Below are 23155 nucleotides of genomic sequence, written 5' to 3' on the forward strand. Positions count from 1 at the left end.
TATAACATTAGTTTAATTGCTTTTCTTATTTTGTAGGGATTAAAGAAGTACTATAAGGAACTTCAGGATCAACTAAATGATATTGTAGAGCTGGTAAGAGGAAAACTGTCGAAGCAGACCAGGATTACTCTGGGGGCTTTGGTTACTATTGATGTCCATGCTAGAGATGTGGTTATGGACATGATTGATATGGGTATGTGACTCTTTTTAATTTTAAAAATAAGATATAGGTAGCTTTTAGAAACAAGGACTTACACTGTATGTCTTTTTCTCTCTCAACAGAATTTATTTTATATGATCTTTTCCATAAGTTAGAAAACATGAATTATTTTAATATTTGCTGTTGTAAAGATGATAAAATACTTATTTTTCAAATTATTTCCATTTCAGGATTATCTGTCTTGTTTTACTTTATTCCTTTTAGGTGTCTCACATGATACAGATTTCCAGTGGCTTGCTCAGCTTCGATATTATTGGGAATATGACAACGCTCATGTTAGTATCATTAATTGCAACGTAAAATATGCTTATGAATACCTTGGTAACTCACCTCGACTTGTCATTACTCCTCTAACTGACAGATGTTACAGAACATTGGTATGTGTTTAAATTATTTTAATTCACACATTAAAGATTCCTTTTTGGTTTGGTGTCATATTTTCTTGTCTAAATTTAACATGGCTATCCTCATTTTATTCTCTTATCTGTATAGTTGAATACAGCTATCCCTTCCTAATCCCAAATTCCCTTTATGTGAAGTTATAGTAGTGAATATTTACTTCTGCGTGCTTTTGTAGAATACAAGAGTGTGTGAATTCTAATGTTTGAAAATCGTGAGTCACTCTCGTTGGGGATAATTAGAAAAAGGAAGGTACTGGAGATTTAAAGAAGAAACCAGAGCTTTGGAAAATGGTATCAGTTTTTGCAGTGGAGTTCTGGGAGAGATGCCAAGAAGATGAAGGAAGCACATTTGGGCCTTAGAACTCCAAGTTAGTTTTGTTGAATAGGAGAGGGAGAGCTGAAATGTAGGCAGGTAGTACTGAGGGCTGTGCTTGTTGGGAAGCTATGGAAGATAAAGCCATGACTACAGAAAACAACAACAACAACAACAAAGTGAAACCCTGGGAATTGCGTTGTCCGATAAAATACAGGACTTTCAAGTAAATTTGAATTTCAAATAAACAATGAATAATTTGTTAGTAGAAATATGTCCTAATTATTACATGGGGCATACTTATACCAGCAAATTATTCATTGTTTATCTGATTTTCAAATTTAACTGGGCATCCTGTATTTTTATTTGCTAAATCTGGCAATCCTACCTGGGAATTGAGGAGATGCATCAAGAAACACCAATCCACCTGTGCTGAGTAAGTAAATTAAAGTGTCTGAGTTTTCTGGAAGCAGAAATGAAATGGGGATTATTGGGCAAATGATTTTCTAGGGAATGCTCTCAGTAAAAACCCATAAGGAAATGAGGAAAGCAGGTGGGAAAGCTAAACAAAGATGTGGTTTTGATGGATGTATGGCCTTAGCCTGATCTCATGGGGAGCATTAGAGCATGAATGGCATCTCAGGGGTACTTCACTTTAAGGCAAAGGGGTCTAGCTTTTCTATCCCTTTATTATCATTGGCTATGGTTCACTCCTGCGGCTGGGCGGGGGTTGGGGGGTGAGTAAGCTTTCAGGTGTTTGTGGGTAAGGGAGCTCCTATTAATTGAGGGCAAATCTCAGGAGAAAAGGACAGTTGTGAGCTATTTGTAGATGACTGACAGCAATTGGAAGGATGGATGCAATGACCAGTAAAAGAATCTGAGTAAGATTCTAGTGCATCTATGATAAAAAGTTTCACCAAATCCTCTTTCTCAGGAAGCTACCTGAAGGCCAGACCACATCTGTCTTGTTCTCTGCTCTAGCGATTGACAAGTACATAAGTTACTCCCTAAATGTTTGTTGAATAAATGAATCTCAAGCTTCTGTGTCCTCAGACCTCACTGAAATCAGCTGTGAATTTGTAAGGTGGAGGCTAAGGACTTTGAGTTATATAATCAAAATCACATTAAACACTTGTATACAACACTAAACATTGAAAGTCTCCTATTATATTTACTATCCATAATAAAGGGAACACATTTGTAAGCATTTTTTGGAAATTATAAAGAAGGGAAAGACTGAGGTTTCCAGCAATCAAGTTAATGGACATTAACAGTATAGCGTTTACTATAAATTTAAGATGGGTAAAATATCATTGATATTGCCTTTATTTAATGAGCTCTCTCTATTGTTTTATTTTAGTAAATGTGAAAATATTTTTTTCATAGGTCTATCTATTAGTTTTTTAAATACTTAATTTTTTTAGAGCAGTTTTAGGTTCACAGCAAAGTTAAGCAGGAGGAACAGAGCATTCCCATATACCCTTTGCCTCCCCAAATGTACAGTCTTGGTCCTTTAACCCTATTTTATCTAAAAGGAGTTAAGTTTCACAAACTCTCATAGAAGTTTTCATGAAACAAACTTCATGGAGAGAGTTGACTGTAACTTGTACGCATATAAAAATTTCTAGCCATTTTTCTAGTCACTGTGGGGACCCAGAAAGAATTCAGATACTGCTGATGTTACTCTAAAGGAGCTTAAGGACAGGGACTTCCCTGGTTGTCCACTGGCTAAGACTCTGTGCTCCCAATGCAGGGGGCCTGGGTTCAATCCTTGGCCAAGGAACTAGATTCCACATGCATGCAGCAACTAACAGTTCTCATGCCACAACTAAGGAGCCCAAATGCAGCAACTAAGACCCAGCACAAATAAATAAATAAATAAATAAATTTAAAAATTATTAAAAAAATAAAGGAGCTTAAGTACTAATTGAGAGGGGAAAAACGTACGTAGTTAACTGTAATGTGAGCGTTGCTGAACCAAATGAACCAGGTTCATTTGTCTGACTCTGCAGTAAGCCAAATGCTGAAATGCTGAGGTTTGCAGCAGAGAAAGTGCTTATTCACAAAGCAGCCAAGCAAGGAGATAGGAAAACAACTCAAATATGCCTCTCTGAAGGCGAAGGGCTCAGGATATCTATGGGATAAAGCTGAGGTGTGGGGAGCATGGGGAAATGTAATTGAAAACAAGAAAAAGGTGAGGCAATCGTTGCTCTGAGCATATGCACCCAAGCCGTAGGCTTTTTCATGGGAGGAAAGCTCAGAAAGTAGCCTAGTTAGCATGCTCTGAGGGTGGAGTTTTTGGCCTCTGACATCAAAATGTCACCGAGTGGACCCTTGCCCATGCCCAAGTGGAGGGTTGATGGTCTTAACCGTCTTAATCAGCTCAAGCTTGATTTGACACAGTAGACTCCAAGTATGTAAAAAGCAACTTGGGCAAACATCCAAATGCCCAGGCTACAGGACGCTTGGAGGATATGCCAGCTTTCGTAAAAACAATACAAGTGAGTCCAACCAGCGAAGGTAGGTCACAGTTTACCATTTATCAGTGGGTAACTGATAACTACTCTGGGTTTCACAAGGTTGAAAGTGATACTACTGGTTAGAGAAGTACAGAACAATGCTATGGGGATGGATAAAATGAAGAACATACCAAGAGTGGAATGCAACAGCGAAGGTGAATCATAGACAAAATTATATAGTAGGTCATCTGTTTATTTTCCCACTGATGGGCCCCCACTTATGACCCTCACTTTTAGGTGTTTTCTCTCTTCGCAGCTAGCCGTAGAGGTTGTCATCATTGATCACTACAACCATCTCCATAACTACTTCTTTTTTTTATTTTATATTACTTTATTTTACAGGAGATGGAGCAATCTGCTCTCTTTTTTTTTTTAATTAATTGGTTCATTCATTCATCTCTGGGTGCATTAGGTTCTCATCGCTGCGTGCGGGCTCTCTCCAGCTGCAGCTAGCAGGGTCCACTCCCCGCCGCGGTGTGCAGGCTCCTCACTGCAGTGGCCCCTCCGGGAGCTCTAGTTGTGGCACACGGGTCTAGGCACTCCGCAGCATGTGGGATCTTCTCGGACCAGGGCTCGAACCCGTGTCCCCCGCATTGGCAGGCAGATTCTTAACCATTGCACCACCAGGGAAGTCCCTCCATAACCACTTCTAATTAAACTTTTCTGACCAAATGTTAACACTTCAAGGCTGGATTCTCTTTGTTTTTAAAGGCAAATGGGATACACATGAAGTATTATAAGATAAGGAGACTTTGATGCAGTTTCACTTTTTTTTTTAGATCCTTTAAACTGCTTTTTCTTTGTGCAGCTAGAAAATTGAGTGCTAAAAATTAACTGAATGATGTATTACTGCCTCTCTGAAGCTACAAATAAGACTAAATCCACTTTATAAGCAATTGTCCTATTATGGGGTTTTTTGTTTGTTTTCAGTTAAGCATGGATTTCTCTTCATGTTTATTTTTCTTTTCAGATAGGTGCCTTCTATTTAAACCTTGGAGGTGCTCCAGAAGGGCCAGCAGGCACAGGAAAAACTGAAACCACCAAGGACTTGGCTAAAGCTCTTGCTGTACAGTGTGTGGTATTCAACTGTTCAGATGGGCTAGATTATCTAGCAATGGGAAAGGTAAAGTTACATATTAAATGTTACAAATTTACAGCTAGGTCAACCTGGATAAACTGAAGCAACTCGTTTAAAACACTGTGGTTTAAGCATTACTTGACCTTTTTTTTTTTTTAGGGGTAAAGACGTTTTTATCCTTGGGGCTTTTATTAACTGTCACTTTTGACTTAAAAAGGTTAAATTTTTGTTTTATGAGCTTCCTTGGTGGCGCAGTGGTTGAGAGTCCACCTGACGATGCGGCGGCGGACTCTCAACCCGTGTTCGTGCCCCGGTCCGGGAAGATCCCACATGCTGCGGAGTGGCTGGGCCCGTTAGCCATGGCCGCTGAGCCTGCGCGTCCGGAGCCTGTTCTCGGCAACGGGAGAGGCCACAACAGTGAGAGGCCCGTGTATCGCAAAAACAAAACAAAACAAAACAAAAACCCAAAAAAGGTTAAATTTTTGTTTTAACAAATGATGCCCTTTCCTACGAAAATCATCTCCTTTTTTCTTGTCCTCAGTTTTTTAAAGGATTGGCTTCTTCTGGTGCTTGGGCTTGCTTTGATGAATTTAATCGAATTGAATTGGAAGTGCTGTCAGTGGTAGCTCAACAGATCCTTTGCATTCAGAGAGCCATTCAACAGAAGATAGAAATGTTTAGTTTTGAAGGGACAGAACTTAAGCTCAATCCAAACTGTTTTGTAGCTATTACTATGAATCCTGGCTATGCAGGACGTTCTGAATTACCGGATAATCTTAAGGTAATATTTTTTTAAAGAGTGTAAATTTGGTCATCAAAAGTAACAGCATAATCTACTCAAAATGGTATAATTTTCTCACATGTATTTGTAATCTCCCTTTTACCTTTTCCATCTGCTATAAGGTAAACCTCTAAAAACTTTTTTAGATGTCTAAAAAAAATATTAGAGTACATAAAACTGTTAAAGTGCTACTGAAAAAATTACAAAGTTAATGAAAAGGTGCTTCACTGGGGGAGTAAACTTGGATATCAACACATTATCTTTGGGTGCTTATGCTCAGCTTTAAAAATGGTTTCCTTTATGTAAATAATATATTTCATTTATTATATACTTCAGGTTCTTTTTAGAACAGTGGCTATGATGGTTCCGAACTATGCCCTCATAGCAGAAATCTCCCTCTACTCCTATGGATTTTTGAATGCAAAACCTCTGTCTGTGAAGATAGTAATGACCTACAGGCTCTGCTCAGAGCAGCTCTCATCACAATTTCATTATGACTATGGAATGCGAGCAGTAAAAGCAGTTTTAGTGGCTGCTGGAAACCTAAAACTAAAATTTCCAAATGAAAATGAAGATATACTTGTAAGTATTAAATATACACGTTGTGAAAATGTAGAAAGTGTATCTGTAGAAAGATAACTTTTTCAGCAAGGTTGATCATGAACTATAGATAGGCAGATAAGAGAGTTGTTGCTTAGGCAGATAAGAGAGTTGTTGCTTTGAGCCTTTTTACATGGGGTTGAAATGATAGTTTTGAGGTTCTGTTTTTCATTATACTTTGTATGAATCCAAGGACCATTAGGTTTGATAAGTGTAGTATTGGCTTTTTAGTATGGGGATTCCATGGAACCATGTAAAAGAAACTTTGACTTTGGTGGGGTGGGGGTGAAAGAAGGGCAAATACTGGCACTTAACTTATCTTGCACTTTTTGGATGGTTTTAGCTTCTTCGATCAATTAAAGATGTAAATGAACCAAAGTTTTTATCACATGATATACCCTTATTTAATGGAATAACTAGTGACTTATTTCCTGGTGTTAAACTTCCTGAAGCTGACTATCATGTAAGTAAACCTGTGAGAATGACTTGTTCTGCAAATAAATTCATCTGGTGACTCAATAGTTTTCCAAGTTTTATTAAATGAGCGACTTATTCTGTTTGGAGGATAAACCCCTATTTTGGCCACTTTAATTAATGAGGAAGAGTAAATTTTAGTACCTTATGTTGTATGATAGTAGGGTTAACAAGATTCAGGTCAAAGATAATGTTTATTGTAAGAGAATACATATTTTATTTCCTATCTTGTGATTTATAATATTTACTACTATGTATACAATAATACTATTATATACCTCCACAGGTAGAAAAGTTGATAAACTGAAAGTGGTAAAACATCCTATAGTTTTTTTGTACAGCAAAGTGATTCAGTTATATATATATATATTTCGGATTATTTTCCATTGTAGGTTATTACAAGATATTGAATATAGTTCCCTGTGTTATACAGTAAATCCTTGTTGCTTATCTATTTTATGTATAGGAATTTATATCTGTTAATTCCAAACTCCTAATTTATCCCTTCCCCATCACTTTCCCCTTTGGTAACCATAAGTTTGTTTTCTGTGTCTGTGAGTCTGTTTCTGTTGTGCATATAGATTCATTTGTATTATTTTTTAGATTACATATGTGAGCGTTATCATATAATATTTGTATTTCTCTGTCTGATTTACTTCACTTAGTATGATATTTCTAGGTCCATCCATCTTGCTGTGAATGTTAGCCTTCTTTTTTTTTCTTTAAATCTTCAAATTCAAATACTACTATACATCCTATGGCAGAATCAGAATAAGGTGATTCTAGGCTGTTTTCCAATACCAATAACTAATTCTCTGATTCTCTAGACACCCACTGGGTGTTCAAAAATTCAATTCAATTCTGACACTAACTGCCTAGAGTTAGTGTCAGTCCTACAAGACTGCCTCTCACTTCATACAGAAGTCTCAAGTCCTGGCCACCTGTACTTCTGACTGACGGGCTATAAACCAGCGGTTTCCCTGACCCCTCCTCTCCCAGGTTTAATAATTTGCTAGAACAGCAGACAGAACTCAGGAACACAATTTACTTCTGCTTACCAGTTTATTATAAAGGATACAACTCAGGAACAACCAAATGGAAGAAATGTATAGAGCGTGGTATGGGCAGGTGGCAGCGTGGAACTTCTGTGCCCTTTCAGGGAGAGTCACCCTTCCTGTACCGGAAGCTCTTGAATCTCATTGTTCAAGAATTTTTATAGAGTTCAGTCATCAGCCCCTTCTTCCCCAAAGGCTGGTAGGGCTGAAAGTTCCAACCCTCTAATCACTGCGTCTTTTTGGTGACCAACCCAATCCTGAGGCTATCTAGGTTCCCACAACAAGTCACCTCATTAGCATAAACTCAGGTGTTATTGAAAAGGGCTCTTTATGAATAACAAAAGATACTTCTATCACTCAGAAAATTCCAAGAGTTTTAGGAGCTCTGTGCCAGGAACCAGGGACAAAGACTCTATATATTTTAGTATTATACCACAGGTGATTATCAAGATGATTCAAAATACGCTAATATGATTTTTTAAATCAAAATAAAAATACATAATTTTAATATTCTCTTGGAGAACTCTTGTACTCCTATGAATACAGCAAATAGTTTCATGGATTCATAGAATCCAGTTTGAAAAACACTACTAGCAGTCAATGCTGGGAGGTGTGTGGCTGAGCAACTGTGTATGCCTGCAACTGAGCTGCAGGGGAGCCAGAGTCATAGAAAAAAAAAATACTACAAGCATACCTCATTTTATCACGCTTTGCAGATGCTGTGTTTTTTACAAATTGAAGGATTTTGGCAAGTCTATCAGTCAAGTCAAGCAAGTCTATCAGTGCCATTTTCCCAATATTTGCTCACTTCTTGTCTCTGTGTCACATTTTGGTAATTTTTGAAGTTTTGAAAAATTTTCATTATTATTATATCTGTTACGGTGATCTGTGATCAGTGATCTTTGATGTTACCGCTATGACTCACTGAAGGCTCAGATGATGGTTAGTATTTTTTTAGCAAAAACGTATTTTTAATTAAGGTATGTGCATTGTTATTTAGACATAATGCTATTGCACACTTAATAGACTCAACAGGGGTCCCCATACCTTGGGCCTCAGGCTGGTATTGGTCCACGGCCTCTGGGCTGCACAGCAGGAGGTGAGCAAGCCAGGGAAACTCCATCTACCACTCCTTATCGCTCCCCTGAGCTCACATTACCACATTATTGCCTGAACTATCCCCTCCACAACCCCACGCCCATCTGTGGAAAAATTGTCTTCCACAAAACCAGTCTCTGGTGCCAAAAAGGTTGGGGACCACTGGACTACAGGATAGTGTAAACATAACTTTTATATGCACTGGGAAACAAAAAATTTGTGTGACTTGCTTTATTGAGATATTTACTTTATTGCAGTGATCTGAACCAAATCCACAGTATCTCTGAGGTATGCCCGTACTAAATATAATATCTTGCTTTTTAATATGTACTGTATTACTTTGTTTTTCATCTACTGACTTCTTTTGGGTTTCAGGTAGTGTTTATTACTTCATTAATCTTCTCTGTTGGCTTTTTAATTTTACCTCAGTGGCCACTCACAGATTGCAATACACATCCTTGATTTATGACAGTTTACCTCGTTTGTATTCTAAACCATTTCAGACACAATATAAGAATTTTAAATGGTATAATTCCATTATCCACTCATCTCTGCCCATTGTACTGTTGTCACGTATTTTACTTCTACATATGTTATAAACTCCACATTTTTTGCTTTATGTATTTGAAAAAAAGAAGTCTTTTATATTTACCCTTTCTAGTGTTTTTTAATTCCTTCCAGCAGATATGTGCTTTAAACTGGGATCTTTTCCCTTCAACTTTAAGAACTTTCTTCAGTATTTATTGTGTACATGTTGAGTCTTCTGGCAACAAATTCTCTCAGTTTTTCTTTTGAAATATCTTTATTTAGACTTCATTTTTTGAAGAATATTTTCACTAGGTATAGAAGTCTAGATTGGCAGGAGTCTCCCCCGCCCCATCTTTTTAAAGATGTTGTTCCATTAATTCTTGGCTTTCATTGTTATGCTTAGAAGTCAGGAATTTTTCTTATGTATATTTCCCTGAATGTAATATGTTTTTTCCCCTCTGGCTGTTTGAAATATTTTCTTTCTTTCCTTGCTTGACTATGTGCCTAGTGTGTTTGCTTTTTACATATCCTATGTGGGATTTGCTGCACTTCTTGAATCTGTGTATTGCTTTCTCCAGAAAATTCTCAGTAATTATGTTTTAAAATATTTCTTCTACCTTATTTTCTCTCCCCTGTCCTTCTGGGGCCCCAGTTACATGAATGTTAGGACATTTTATGTCATCTCACATGTCTCTTATGCTCTGTTTTTGCTTTTTGTTTTTTATTATCTGTACTTTAGTTTGGCTAATTTTATTGACCTGTCCTTAAGATTAATGATCCTTTCCTTGGCTTTGTTCATTCTGCTGATAAGCCTATCCAATGAATTCTTTTCTCTTTTTTTGTGGGGGGGGGGAGTACTGCACCATGCGGCATGTGGGATCTTATTCCCTGACAATGGATCTAACGCTCGCCCCCTGCAATGGAAGCACAGAGTCTTAACCATTGGACCACCAGGGAAGTCCCTATACAATGATTTATTTATTTATTTAAATAGCTCTGTATTGGAGTATAATTGCTTCACAATACCGTGTTAGTTTCTGTTGCACAACAAAGTGGATCAGCCATATGCATACACAAGTCCCCATATCCCCTCTCTCTTGAGCCTCCCTCCCAACTTCCCTATCCCACCCCTCTAGGTTATCTCAAAGCACCAAGCCGATCTCCCTGTGCTATGCTGCTGCTTCCCACCAGCCAACTATTTTACATTTGGTAGTGTATATATGTTGATGCTACTCTCATTTTGCCCCAGCTTCCCCCTCCCACCCCATGTCCTCAAGTCCATTCTCTATGTCTACCTCTTCATTCCTACCCTACAACTGGGTTCATCAGTACCTTTTTTTTTTTTAGCGTCCATATATATGCGTTAGCATATGGTATTTGTTTTTTACTTTCTGACTTCACTTTGTGTGACAGACTCTAGGTCCATCCACCTCACTACAAATAACTCAATTTCATTTATTTTTATGGCTGAGTAATATTCCATTGTATATATGTGCCACATCTTCTTTATCCATTCATCTGTCAATGGATATTTAGGTTGGTTCCATGTCCTGGCTATTGTTAAAAGTGCTGCACTGAACATTGTGGTATATTCACTTCAGCACATAATTCTTTTTGAATTATGGTTTTCTCAGGCTATATGCCCAGTAGTGGGATAGCTGGGTCATGTGGTAGTTCTATTTTTAGTGTTTTGTGGAACCTCCATACTGTTTTCCATAGTGGTTGTATCAATTTACATTCCCACCAACAGTGCAAGAGGGTTCCCTTTTCCCACACCCTTTCTAGATTTTTTGACAATGGCCATTCTGACTGGCATGAGGTGATACCTCATTGTAGTTTTTATTTGCATTTCTCTAATAATTAGTGATGTTGAGCATCTTTTCATGTGCCTCTTGGCCATCTATATGTCTTCCTTGGCAAAATGTCTATTTAGGTCTTCTGCCCAATTTTTACGTGGATTGTTTGTTTTATTGATATTGAGCTCCATGAGCTGTTTGTATATTTTGGACATTAATCCCTTGTCTGTTGTTTCATTTGCAAATATTTTCTCCCAGTCTGAGGGTTGTCTTTTGGTCTTGTTGATGGTTTCCTTTGCTGTGCAAAAGCTTTTAAGTCACATTTGTTTATTTTTGTTTTTATTTCTGTTACTCTAGAAGGTGGGTCAAAAAAGATCTTGCTGTGGTTTATGTCAAAAAGGGTTTTTCCTATGTTTTCCTCTAAGAGTTTTATAGTGTCTGGTCTTACATTTAAGTCTTTAATCCATTTGGAGTTTATTTTTGTGTATGGTGTTAGGGAGTGTTCTTTTACATGGAGTGCATTCTTTTAAATGTAGCTGTCCAGTTTTCCCAGCACCACCTATCAAAGAGGCTGTCTTTTCTCCGCTGTATGTTCTTGCCTCCTTTGTCATAAATTAGGTGCCCATATGTGCGTGGGTTTATCTCTGGGCTTTCTATCTTATACCATTGATCTATATTTCTGTTTTTGTGCCAGTACTATACTGTCTTGATTACAGTAGCTTTGTGGTATAGTTTGAAGTCGGGGAGACTGATTCTTCCAACTCTATTTTTCTTTCTCAAGATTGCTTTGGCTATTCGGGGTCTTTTGTGTTTCCATATGAAATGTAAAATTTTTTGTTCTAATTCTGTGAAGAATGCCATTGGTAATTTGATAGGGATTGCATTGAATCTGTAGATTACTTTGGGTAGTATAGCCATTTTCACAATATTGATTCTTCCGATCCAAGAACATGTATATTTCTCCATCTGTTTATGTCATCTTTGATTTCTTTCATCAGTGTTTTATAGTTTTCTGAGTACAGGTCTTTTGCCTTCTTAGGCAGGTTTATTCCTAGGTATTTTATTCTTTCTTGTTGCAATGGTTAATGGGAATGTTTCCTTAATTTCTCTTTCTGATTTTTCGTTGTTGGTGTATAGGAATGCCAGAGATTTCTGTGCATTAATTTCGTATCCTGCAACCTTACCAAATTCATTTATTAGTTGTAGTAGTTTTCTAGTGGCATCTTTAGGTTTATCTATGTGTAGTATCACATCATCATCAAACAGTGACAGTCTTACTTCTTCTTTTCCAATTTGTATTCCTTTTGTTTCTTTTTCTTCTCTGATTGCTGTGGCTAGAACTTCCAAAACTATGTTGAATAAGAGTGGCAAGAGTAGACATCCTTGTCTAGTTCCTGATCTTAGAGGAAATGCTTTCAGTTTTTCACCATTGAGTATGATGCTTGCTGTGGGTTTGTCATATATGGCGTTTATTATGTTGAGGTAGTTTCCCTCTATGCCCATTTGCTGGAGAGTTTTTATCATAAATGGGTGTTGAATTTTGTCAAAAGCTTTTTCTGCATCTATTGAGATGATCATATGGCTTTATTCCTTAATTTGTTAATGTGGTGTATCACATTGACTGATTTGCATATATTGAAAAATCCTTGCATCCCTGGGATAAATCCCACTTGATCATGGTGTATGATCCTTTTAATGTGATGTTGGATTTTGTTTGCTAGTATTTTGTTCAGGATTTTTGCATCTATGTTCATCAGTAATATTGGTCTATAATTTTCTTTTTTTGTTATATCTTTTTCTGGTTTTGGTATCAGGGTGATGGTGGCTTCGTAGAATGAATTTGGGAGTGTTTCTCCCCCTGCAATTTTTTGGAAGAGTTTGAGAAGGATCGGTGTTAGCTCTTCTCTAAATATTTGATAGAATTCACCTGTGAAGGCATCTGGTCCTGGACTTTTGTTTGTTGTAAGATTTTTAATTATGGTTTCAATTTCATTAGTTGTGATTTGTCTGTTTATATTTTCTATTTCTTCCTGGTTCAGTCTTGGAAAATTGTAGCTTTCCAAGAGTTTGTCCATTCCTTAGTGGTTGTCCATTTTATTGGCATATAGTTGTTTGTAGTAGTCTTTTATAATCCTTTGTATTTCTGCAGTGTCAATTGTGATTTCTCCTTTTTCGTTTCTAATTTTATTGATTTGCGTCCTCTCCCTTTTTTTCTTAATGAGTCTGGCTAAGGGTTTATCAATTTTGTTTATCTTCTCAAAGAACCAGCTTTTAGTTTTATTGATGTTTGCTATTGTTTTCTATGTTTCTATTTCATTTATTTATGCTCTGATCTTTATGATGTCTTTCCTTCTACTAACTTTGGGTTTTCTTTTTTCTTCTTTCTCTTGTTGTTTTAAGTGTAGGGTTAAATTGTTTATTTGAGATTTTTCTTGTTTCTTGAGATGAGATTGAATTACTATTAAACTTCCCTCTTAGAACTGCTTTTGCTGCATCCCATAGATTTTGGGTCGTCGTGTTTTCGTTGTCATTTGTCTCTAGGTATTTTTTGATTTCCTCTTTGATTTCTTCTGTGATCTCTTTGTTATTTAGTAGCGCACTGTTTAGCCTCCATGTATTTGTGTTTTTTACAGTTTTTTTCTTGTAATTGATTTACAATCTCATAGCATTGTGGTCAGAAAAGATGCTTGATACAATTTCAATTTTTTTTAATTTTCTGAGGCTTGATTTCTGACCTAAGATGTGATCTGTCCTGGAGAATGTTCCGTTTGTACTTGAGAAGAAAGTGTATTCTGCCAATTTTAGGTGGAATGTTCTATGAATATAAATTAGATCTATCTGGTCTATTGTGTCATTTAAAGCTTGTGTTACCTTATTTATTTTCTGTTTGGATGATCTGTCCATTGGGGTAAGTGGGGTGTTAAAGCCGCCTACTATTATTGCATTACTGTCGATTTGTCCTTTAATGGTTGTTAACATTTGCCGTATGTACTGAGGTGCTCCTATGTTGGGTACATAAACACTTATAATTGTTGTATCTTCTTATTGGATAAAGCCTTTGATCATTATGTAGTGTCCCTCTTTATCACTTGTAACAGTCTTTATTTTAAAGTCTATTTTATCTGATACGAGTATTGCTACTCCAGCTTTCTTTTGATTTCCATTTGCATAGAATATCTTTTTCCATCCCTTCACTTTCAGTCTGTATGTGTCCCTAGGTCTGAAGTGGGTTTCTTGTAGACATCATATATATGGGTTTGTTTTTGTATCCATTCAGCCAGTCTGTTTCTTTTGTTTGGGGCATTTAATCCATTTACATTCAAGGTTATTATCAATATGTATGTTCCTATTACCATTTTCTTAATTGTTTTGGGTTTGTTTTTCTGGGTCTTTTTCTTCACTTGTGTTTCCTGCCTAAAGAAATTTCTTTAGCCTTTGCTGTAAAGCTGGTTTGGTGGTGCTAAATTCTCTTATCTTTTGCTTGTCTGAAAAGCTTTTGACTTCTCCATCGAATCTGAATGAGATCCTTGATGGGTAGAGTAATCTTGGTTATAGGTTTTTCTCTTTCATCACTTTAAGTATATACTGCCACTCCCTTCTGACCTGCAGAGTTTCCTCTGAAAAATCGGCTGATAACCTTATGTGGATTCCTTTGTATGTTATTTTTTGTTTTTCCCTTGCTGCTTTTAATATTTTTTCTTTGAATTTAATTTTTTTTAGTTTGATTAATATGTGTCTTGGTGTGTTTTCCCTAGGGTTTATCCTGTATAGGATTCTCTGTGCTTCTTGGACTTGGGTGACTCTTTCCGTTCCCACGTTAGGGAAGTTTTCAACTATAATCTCTTCAAATGTTTTCTCAGACCCTTTCTTTTTCTCTTCTTCTTCTGGGGCCCCTATAATTCGAATGTTTGTGTGTTTAGTGTTGTCCCAGAAGTCTCTGAGATTGTCTTCAATTCTTTTCATTCTTTTTTCTTTATTCTGCTCCTCAGCAGTTATTTCTACCATTTTGTCTCCCAGGTCACTTATCTGTTCTTCTGCCTCAGTTATTCTGTTATTGATTCCTTCTACTGTATTTTTCATTTTAGTTATTGTGTTGTTCATCTCTGTTTGTTTGTTCTTCTGTTCTTCTAGATCTCTGTTAGGCATTTTCTTGTATTTTCTCAATCCGTGCCTCCATTCTATTTCCAAGATTCTGGATCATCTTTACTGTCATTACTCTGAATTCTTTTTCAGGTAGATTACCTCCTATTTCCTCTTCATTTTTTTGGTCTGATAGGTTTTTACCTTGCTCCTTCATCTGTGACATATATTTTTTGCCTTCTCTCTCTTTTTTTTTTTAATGAGTGGGATTGTGTTCCTGTCTTACTGGCTGCTTGGCCTGAGGCTTCCAGCACTGGAGCTTGTAGGCTCTTGGGTAGAGCTGGGTCTTGGTGCTGAGATGAGGAACTCTGTGAGACCTCACTCTGATGAATATTACCTGGGGTCTGAGGTTCTCTGTTACTCCAGTGGTTCAGACTTGGAACTCCTACCACAGGAGCTTCCACCCAGTCCCCAGCTCATGACCCAAGATCCTGCAAGCCATGTGGGGTGGCAAAAAAAAAAAAAAAAAAAAAAATGAGAACAATAGCAAAGTAAAAAATAAAATTAGACTAGGAAACTTAACAGATATGTTAGAAAGAATATAAAAATGAAAATATAGATGAATCAGCAACTGGAAGGTACATCAGTAGCACAATAATAAAAAAGAGGAAGAGGGAAAAGAAAAAAAAGGTGAGGGGGAAGGCCCTGGCTGTGGAGGATAGGGCCTAAGCAAGGGCAGGGTTTGGGTGGTGGATTGGGCCAATGCTTAGTACCCACAGGGCTGGAAAAGGCCCTGGGGCTGTGGAGGGTGGGGCTTAGGTTCAAGGAACAGAAGGGGCCCAGGCATGCCCCCCACCCCTGGTCTCAGAGGACAGGGGACCTCATCTGGGAGCCCAGTAGGCTTCCTGGGCTCGAGTGGGCAGGGAAAACACCCTCCTCTCCTCTCCTGCTCCTCCAGTGTGGGAGGACCCCTCCTACCTGCCTCTCCTGATCTCCCTGACCTCCCTCCTATGCTCCCAGGACCCACACGGGGCTTTGGAGCTCAGCAGGCTCCGCAGCCCGAGTAGGCCAAGCGATCACCCTCCACTCCTGTCCTGCTCTTCCCGGAGAGTCCCTCTCACCTGCCTCTCCTGATCTTCCCTGCCTCAGGGGTGCCAATCCTGTCTGGCCTCCACTTCTCCTCCCCTGTCAGTCCCCCTATGTCCTACTGGTTCACTTTGGGGTTTCTCCCATCTCCTTGGGCATTGGAGTCCCCCACCAGCTGAGAGAAGGCGCCCTAGTTGTGGGGAGAAGCTAACTCCACGTCTTCCCACACTGCCATCTTGACTCCAGCTCCCCAATGAATTCTTAATTTCACATATTTTATTGTTTTCAGTTTTAGTGTATCCAATTTGGTTTTATTAAGAGATTCCATATCTTTGCTTAAATTCTTCATTTTTCATCTGTTTTTGTCATATTGTCCATTTTTTAATACATTTATAAAATTTATTTATTTATTTATTTATTTATTTGCCTGTGCCAGGTCTTAGTTGTGGCACACGGGATCGTCATTGCCGTGTGCAGGATCTTTGTTGCAGCATGTGGGCTCCTTTAGTTGTGGCATGCAGGATCTAGTTCCCTGACCAGGGATCGAACCCGTGCCCTCTGTATTGGGAGCACAGAGTCTTAACCACTGGACCACCAGGGAAGTCCCAAAAGTTAGTTTAATGTTTTGTCTGCTAATTATAACATCTAGGTCAACTGTGATTTTGTTTTATTTAATTTTTTTTTTTTCTACTGATTATCAGCTTTTTTTTCCTCATGACTTGTATTAAAAATTGTGGGGCTTCCCTGGTGGCGCAGTGGTTGAGAGTCCGCCTGCTGATGCAGGGGACACGTGTTCATGCCCCGGTCTGGGAGGATCCCGCATGCCACAGAGCGGCTGGGCCCGTGAACCATGGCCGCTGAGCCTGCGCGTCTGGAGCCTGTGCTCCGCAACGGGAGAAGCCACAGCAGTGAGAGGCTTGCATACCGCAAAAAAAAAAAAAAAAAAAAAAAAATTGTATAGAAAATAATTGTAGAGGCTGAACTGGTATTATTTTCCTACAGAAAAACCATGTTCTTCCTTTGTCAGATAGCTAGATTGAGCTGTTGATCAGTTCAATCAGGAGTTGACCTAAGCCAGAGTTTTGTTGCAGAATTATTGAGCTTTAGTTTACCTCTGGTTTCAAATGTCTTTATAGTGAAAATTGTCCTATTGTATAATAAGGCCCTTCCTATAGCAGCATTCTGGGATATAAGCATCTGAAGACTAAGAAAATCTCTCTCTTTGTGCCTTTCTAGCTAAGACTTTGATTTCTTATGTCACTTCAGACTCAGCAAAAGCATAGGCCATGGGAAAACCAGCTTTGCATTTGAGGCTCCTCCAGTTTTATGAGGTTCACATAAGTCCACATGACCATTAAAATATCTGTTATTTTCTCCTTACTTCAGCAAAGTCCCTCTGCCTATAGCAGGCTCAATCCAATGCCCACCTATGTCTGTACTTGCTCCCAGAGGCAAAATTAGCTGTTGATCTGTGTTCACCTAGGAAAGGCTCATCCCTTTCTGAAGTTTAATTCCTTTAGACTTATCTGCATCCAAAGTTCTCCTGTATCTTTAAAAGCTTTATAATTTTTGTAACCTCTGTTTATTTCTCTTTACTATAGTGTGAAGGATTGTTTGGCATGTCCTTCTATATCCTAACCAAAAGTGAAATTCTGGAAAAACTATTAAGAGGAGTTGTTTTCATGCAGTGTACACCCAATGCTATGGTGCCATGATCATTGATAACTTATAATGGGGAATACTAATATTTTTAAAGTATTTTAATTTTATTTGTTCCTCCTTTTAATTAAAAAATAAAGTTTCAAGAAATAATTTATAAATATAAGAAGATACAATTTCTTATTTCTAAATGAAAAGTCTACATTTATAAGACATGAATGACATGATTTATAATACGATTTTGTAGAAATGCATTCCATTTTTCTTTTATTTTAGGAATTTTTGGAATGTGCTCATGAAGCCTGCAAAGTACATAATCTTCAGCCTGTTAAATTTTTTCTTGAAAAAATGATTCAGGCATATGAGATGATGATTGTTAGACATGGGTAAGATTATAGATTATAGATAGTGTGCCAAAGTTAGATGTTGTTTTTTAAGTTAAACTATTAAAACAACTAAAATTTGTGAACTAAAAGACTCAGCAAACTTTGTATGCGAGGTAGGCTAGGGAACAACGCCCCCCACCCCCATCTCCATTCCAGTAGCTTAAAAACAAAGGTTTATTTCTCTCTCATGTTACCTATCCAAAAAGGAGTGGTAAGGAGTACTCATTAGTGATGTAGCACTAATGACCACCACAATTTGCCCTTTTGATCATCAGATATGTTATTTGCTGTACTTCATGCACATAGAACACACTTTTCCTTTCCCAGGGAGACAACCTAAAAGATCTGATCAATCAATGAACCAGACTCAAAGTATAGGATCTCTAGGTGATGCATGATAGTTTGTGTATCAGATTTGGAAGCTGTTCTTGCTCCAAAGACCTAAAACTACAAAGACAAGTTATCTGCCCTGCATACATCCAGTATTATAATAGTGGGTTTACCAGAGCAGGATTATCAGAGCAAATACTCCCATTTAGAAACTGAAGAATGGGAGACAAAGCCAACACTTGTCAGTAGCAGTTCTGAAACCCAGCTGTGCGTGTGGGAGCCCAGTTCCAGAGATAGATTGTGAAACTACTGGAGTTTAAACTTCAGGACCTCTTATTAGTAGAGGCCCCTCCAGGGAGTCATAATCATTTTATATATAATTTATTGGAAAGGGTGTCATTAAAGTGGCGGTGGACATTTTTGTATTTGTAATTACATATATATTTTTTTCCTTAGAGAGCTTTCCCCACCAATTGTATAAACTGAAATCCCCATAAAACCTGGATCTATTTCTGCTTGATTTTGCTCCCTGAGAGAGTCTTTCCAGTAACCTCTGCTCTGTGGACTTCGGTTCAACCTTTTGAGAGGTCTTTCTATCTCCATTTTCTTCCCTGGTCACATGTGAGGTGGACAATAGAGAAAATACCCTTGGGAGCTGACAAATGTTTTCAGCCCACTTACTGCCTATAGAAAGTTGAAATCTCAAAGGTCATGATTTTTTAAAGGCAAAATTAAAAAAAAAAAAAACCTTTGTATCATATAAATTTTCAAACATATGTAATAATAGAGGGAATTAGTACAGTCAACCCTCGTGCATTCAGTACCTGAGTCTTCTTTACATCTTAAACATTCACATGTGTTTTAGCCTAGACTCATGGTTTCTTTGTCAGTAAACCCTCTCAAAAACTATTTAATAAGTTTTTTTCTATTTGATTCCAGGTAGTTCCATGTGCCAGTAGCCACAACAATAGTCCTTATTAAGTCATACCTTTCTAAACTTCCTTGTAGTATCCTTGAACATATTAGGCTTATTGATTTGATCCTTGATACTAGGCTGAGTTGATCTTTGTTGTTCAAAGATTTTCTCAATTTATGTTTTACCAATTGCAGGTGAGAATAAATGACCTCATTCAATCCCTCAAGTCTCTGAATTTCTCAACTCCCTCTACTTTCATTCCTGCTTGCAAACTGACCATATTTTCTTAAGCTTATTTCTTTTTGTAGTTCCTTGTTAAATACAGCCATCAGCTGCCAATATATACTAATAATATTCTGTTCACTATCCTTTTCCCCTAAAACTACAATTTCATTAGATATATTATCTATCTTCCAGGTTATCTCAGGGATAAATTTACCGAATGTTTGATCATTGCATAATATTAATTGCCAATCCTTTGGCCACCACCCACAACCTAGCCTCTAAGCCAGTGCCACTTATTTTAGTCTTTTTTATTATGGCAAGAAAACCTTTTGCCCTTCTAGTTACCAATTTCTATCAGTAAGGATGGACTAGGTTATTCCATAGAAACAATCAGCACCCAAATCTTAGTGACTTCAAAACAAATATGTATTTCTCATTTGTACTGTTTCCATTATAGTTTAACAGAGAGGTTCTGCTCATCATAATCACTCAGGTCCCAGGCTGTTAGAGCAGCCACCATCTCAGCATTGTGGGTCCCAGGTATGCTAGAGGGAAAGGAGAGCTCTGTAAGTTCCCTCACTGGCAATTATCTATCCCCTAAGAAGTAACACTCATCATTTGCCCTTATTACTCCTTAGTTACCTAGTATTCATTCCCACAAGAAAGTGCGGAATCCTATGCGCCAGGAGAGGAGATTCAGAAATATTTGGCAAGGAGCACTACAGCAAGTGAAATCTTGAGGAAAAGTGAATCGTCTCCTCTCCTCTGCTTAGGAAACCCCAAGTCATTAAAAAAAATTTTTTGAGTATGCAGTTACTAAGTTTCCATTTTCATTTGGAAATTTTTTATTCTCTTTTGTAGATAATGGTATTAATGTCGAGAATTTGATTTAGAGATCAACCAGTTAAGAAGTTAAATGTATTTTCCTTATATCTGAGAAAAATTAATATAATTTCAAAAATTATATGTAGTAATTATCATAGGGTAAAATTTCATATACCAATATATAGGGAAATAATTTAATTTACCATTATTTTTTAGAATTTTATTGTATAATGACTTCTTTTCCTTAATAGTTTTATGCTAGTAGGAGAGCCTTTTGCCGCTAAAACAAAAGTTCTGCATATGCTGGCTGATACTCTAACTCTTATGAATGAACGTGGCTATGGAGAGGAAGAAAAGGTCATTTATAGGACTGTAAACCCCAAATCCATTACTATGGGCCAACTTTTTGGACAATTTGACCCCGTGTCCCATGAGGTAATCTACAGTATAAACATTCTCCACTTTCATTGACAATGCACATTAAGCCAAGAAATTTGAAATGTTTTTGTATTATCACTTTATAATTTTTTAAGGACACTTTCCAACACTTCATTTTTTCCTCCTCAGTGGACTGATGGTATTGTGGCTAACACTTTTAGAGAATTTGCCTTATCAGAAACACCTGACCGGAAATGGGTTGTATTTGATGGTCCCATTGACACTTTGTGGATAGAGAGCATGAACACAGTATTGGATGATAATAAAAAGGTAAATCATCATTATTAAAAGCAAAACAGATGCACAATATGAATATACTTAACACTACTGAACTGTAAAGTTAAAAATGGTTAATATGGTAAATTAATTTTTTTTACCACAATTTAAAAAAGCAAAGCAGATGCAGATAGGCTTAAACAATGTTATGTGTTCAACAGCTAATCATCTCAGACTATTTATTTAAAATAAGGGATGCAGCAAATTGAATAAGTTTATAAATTATCTTTTCAATGAAAACTATGCTGTAGTAAATTCTTTGCTTAATTTTTTAATTAGAATGCAAGTATATTAAAATTACTGTATTAGCAGCAAGGCATAGTAATGTAATGGGTGGCAATAAGTTAAGCGACTACAGTGTTAAGGTTTCTTATAGAACTTTAATATTTTAGAAGAAAATAAAAAGCCCTCATTCTTTTTTGAAAACATCAGTTGCTTCAGTGCTTATATGTGGTACATTACCTTAAACCTATGAGATATACAAAAAAAGAGAAAATGGAAGTCTTCTAGTATTTATTTTAATTGAGAGATAACATAAGTATAAAATGTGCACTAACTTTAAGTTTAGATTCTAAGATTTTTTTACATATGTGTACACTCACATAACCATCACCTAAATAAAAGTGCATAAAATTTATTGTGCCCTACAAAGTTCACTCATGTCCCTACCCAATCAGTATACCCTCCCCAAGGGGCAATCACTATTCTGACTTCTACTCTGATAAACTAGTTTTGCCAGTTCTTGAACTTCATATAAATAGAATCATACTCTTTAGTGTTTTCTTTCATTTGGTCAATATAGTGCTCTGTGATATTTATATTGTAGATCCATTTTATTTGTTTATTATTCTTTTTGTGTCTGTATTAGTATTGTGTTAGTATATCAATTTATTTTTTTGCTTTTATGAAATAATTATAATACTAAATAAACAAACTAATTTAATTAGCATTCAAACATATACTCCAGTACTTTATCATAGGTGGTTAGTCATTTGTTCATATTCTTTTTTTCATTCATTCAGTTAGTCATATTGATTGAACTAAAGGGGAAAGTAAAGAGAGGAGAAATAGTGATGATTCAGAAGAGAGGGGTTAATCAGTCCAGTCAAGTCTAAGGATTCAGAGCCAAATGGAAGGATTGTTTCATATTGGATGAGAGGAGAGCAGGAAAGGTGAATGTATGGCTTTCATAGTGGAAATTTGAAGGCAAATCCTTTTGATGCTTTATTTTTTCTTTGTGCAGTGGCAGGCCCTGGTTCTTTGTATACTCAAGGAGAAAGGGGAAGATTTAAATTAGCCATCATGGAAAATGGGAAAGACAGCTGCCTGGGAAAACATAGAAGCATATCTGAGTGTTATAGAGAACCTGATGGAGTTAAAGACCATGAATTATAAACTATAGTGCCAAGGTCTGCCTTTGTGAGATTTTCTCTACCAATTTAAGCACCTTGGATGTGGGTGTAGATAATGTTGCCAGACTGGAAATACAGAAAGACTTTAAAGATATTGGCATGAGAACGATAGAAGTGCTGGACCATAGAACAGAAGCTACCTAAAGAAAGAAGTAAAAACAACAGGGATATGAAAATCTCTATGAAAATGAAGAGCAAATATAGTAGGAGTCAATGAGTGAGAGAGCTGGATGGAGCAGAGACTTGAATGCTCAGAACTGTGTAGTGTTCCAGGAGAGAAGGTCCCAGGTAGATAAGGTAGATGGCTGGAGTGGAGTAGGGGAGAAGTAAGTGAAGACAAGGTAGTTAAATACCGGAGGCAGGGGGTGGGGGTGCTGTAATGAGATGTTTCCCCTTATGAACATTGGATCAGGCCAGAGTTATAGTAGAAAGAGACTGAGCCAGATGCCAAAGGCTTTAGCCAAGCAGGGGTTGTCAAAGGAGCAAGGGCTGTAATAGAGGATGGAATAGAAGTAGTTGGGAAATAGCATGGGGGAGCGAGGAGAATGTTGACTCCCCCTCCTAAATTTGTAGCAAGAAGGAGAATGTTTGCTGAAACAGCCTGGTAGAAACTTAAAAGTATTCTGGACAAGCATTGTCCAATAGAACTTTCTGTAGTG

General features: G+C 37.3%; 1 protein-coding gene across 1 annotated transcript in view; it reads left to right on the forward strand.

The window, feature by feature from the left end:
• Positions 1-23155, forward strand: part of DNAH12 (dynein axonemal heavy chain 12) — a 215940-nt gene that overhangs the window by 96193 nt on the left and 96592 nt on the right. Inside the window, exons 23-31 of the mRNA XM_065885861.1 lie at positions 37-193; positions 425-597; positions 4424-4576; positions 5073-5312; positions 5649-5894; positions 6256-6375; positions 17965-18074; positions 20622-20805; positions 20938-21078. Coding sequence (XP_065741933.1) covers positions 37-193; positions 425-597; positions 4424-4576; positions 5073-5312; positions 5649-5894; positions 6256-6375; positions 17965-18074; positions 20622-20805; positions 20938-21078 — 1524 coding nt within the window. The remainder of the gene's footprint in view (positions 1-36; positions 194-424; positions 598-4423; positions 4577-5072; positions 5313-5648; positions 5895-6255; positions 6376-17964; positions 18075-20621; positions 20806-20937; positions 21079-23155) is intronic.

The sequence above is a fragment of the Phocoena phocoena genome, chromosome 10 (assembly GCF_963924675.1).
Source record: "Phocoena phocoena chromosome 10, mPhoPho1.1, whole genome shotgun sequence".
Lineage (NCBI taxonomy): Eukaryota > Metazoa > Chordata > Mammalia > Artiodactyla > Phocoenidae > Phocoena > Phocoena phocoena.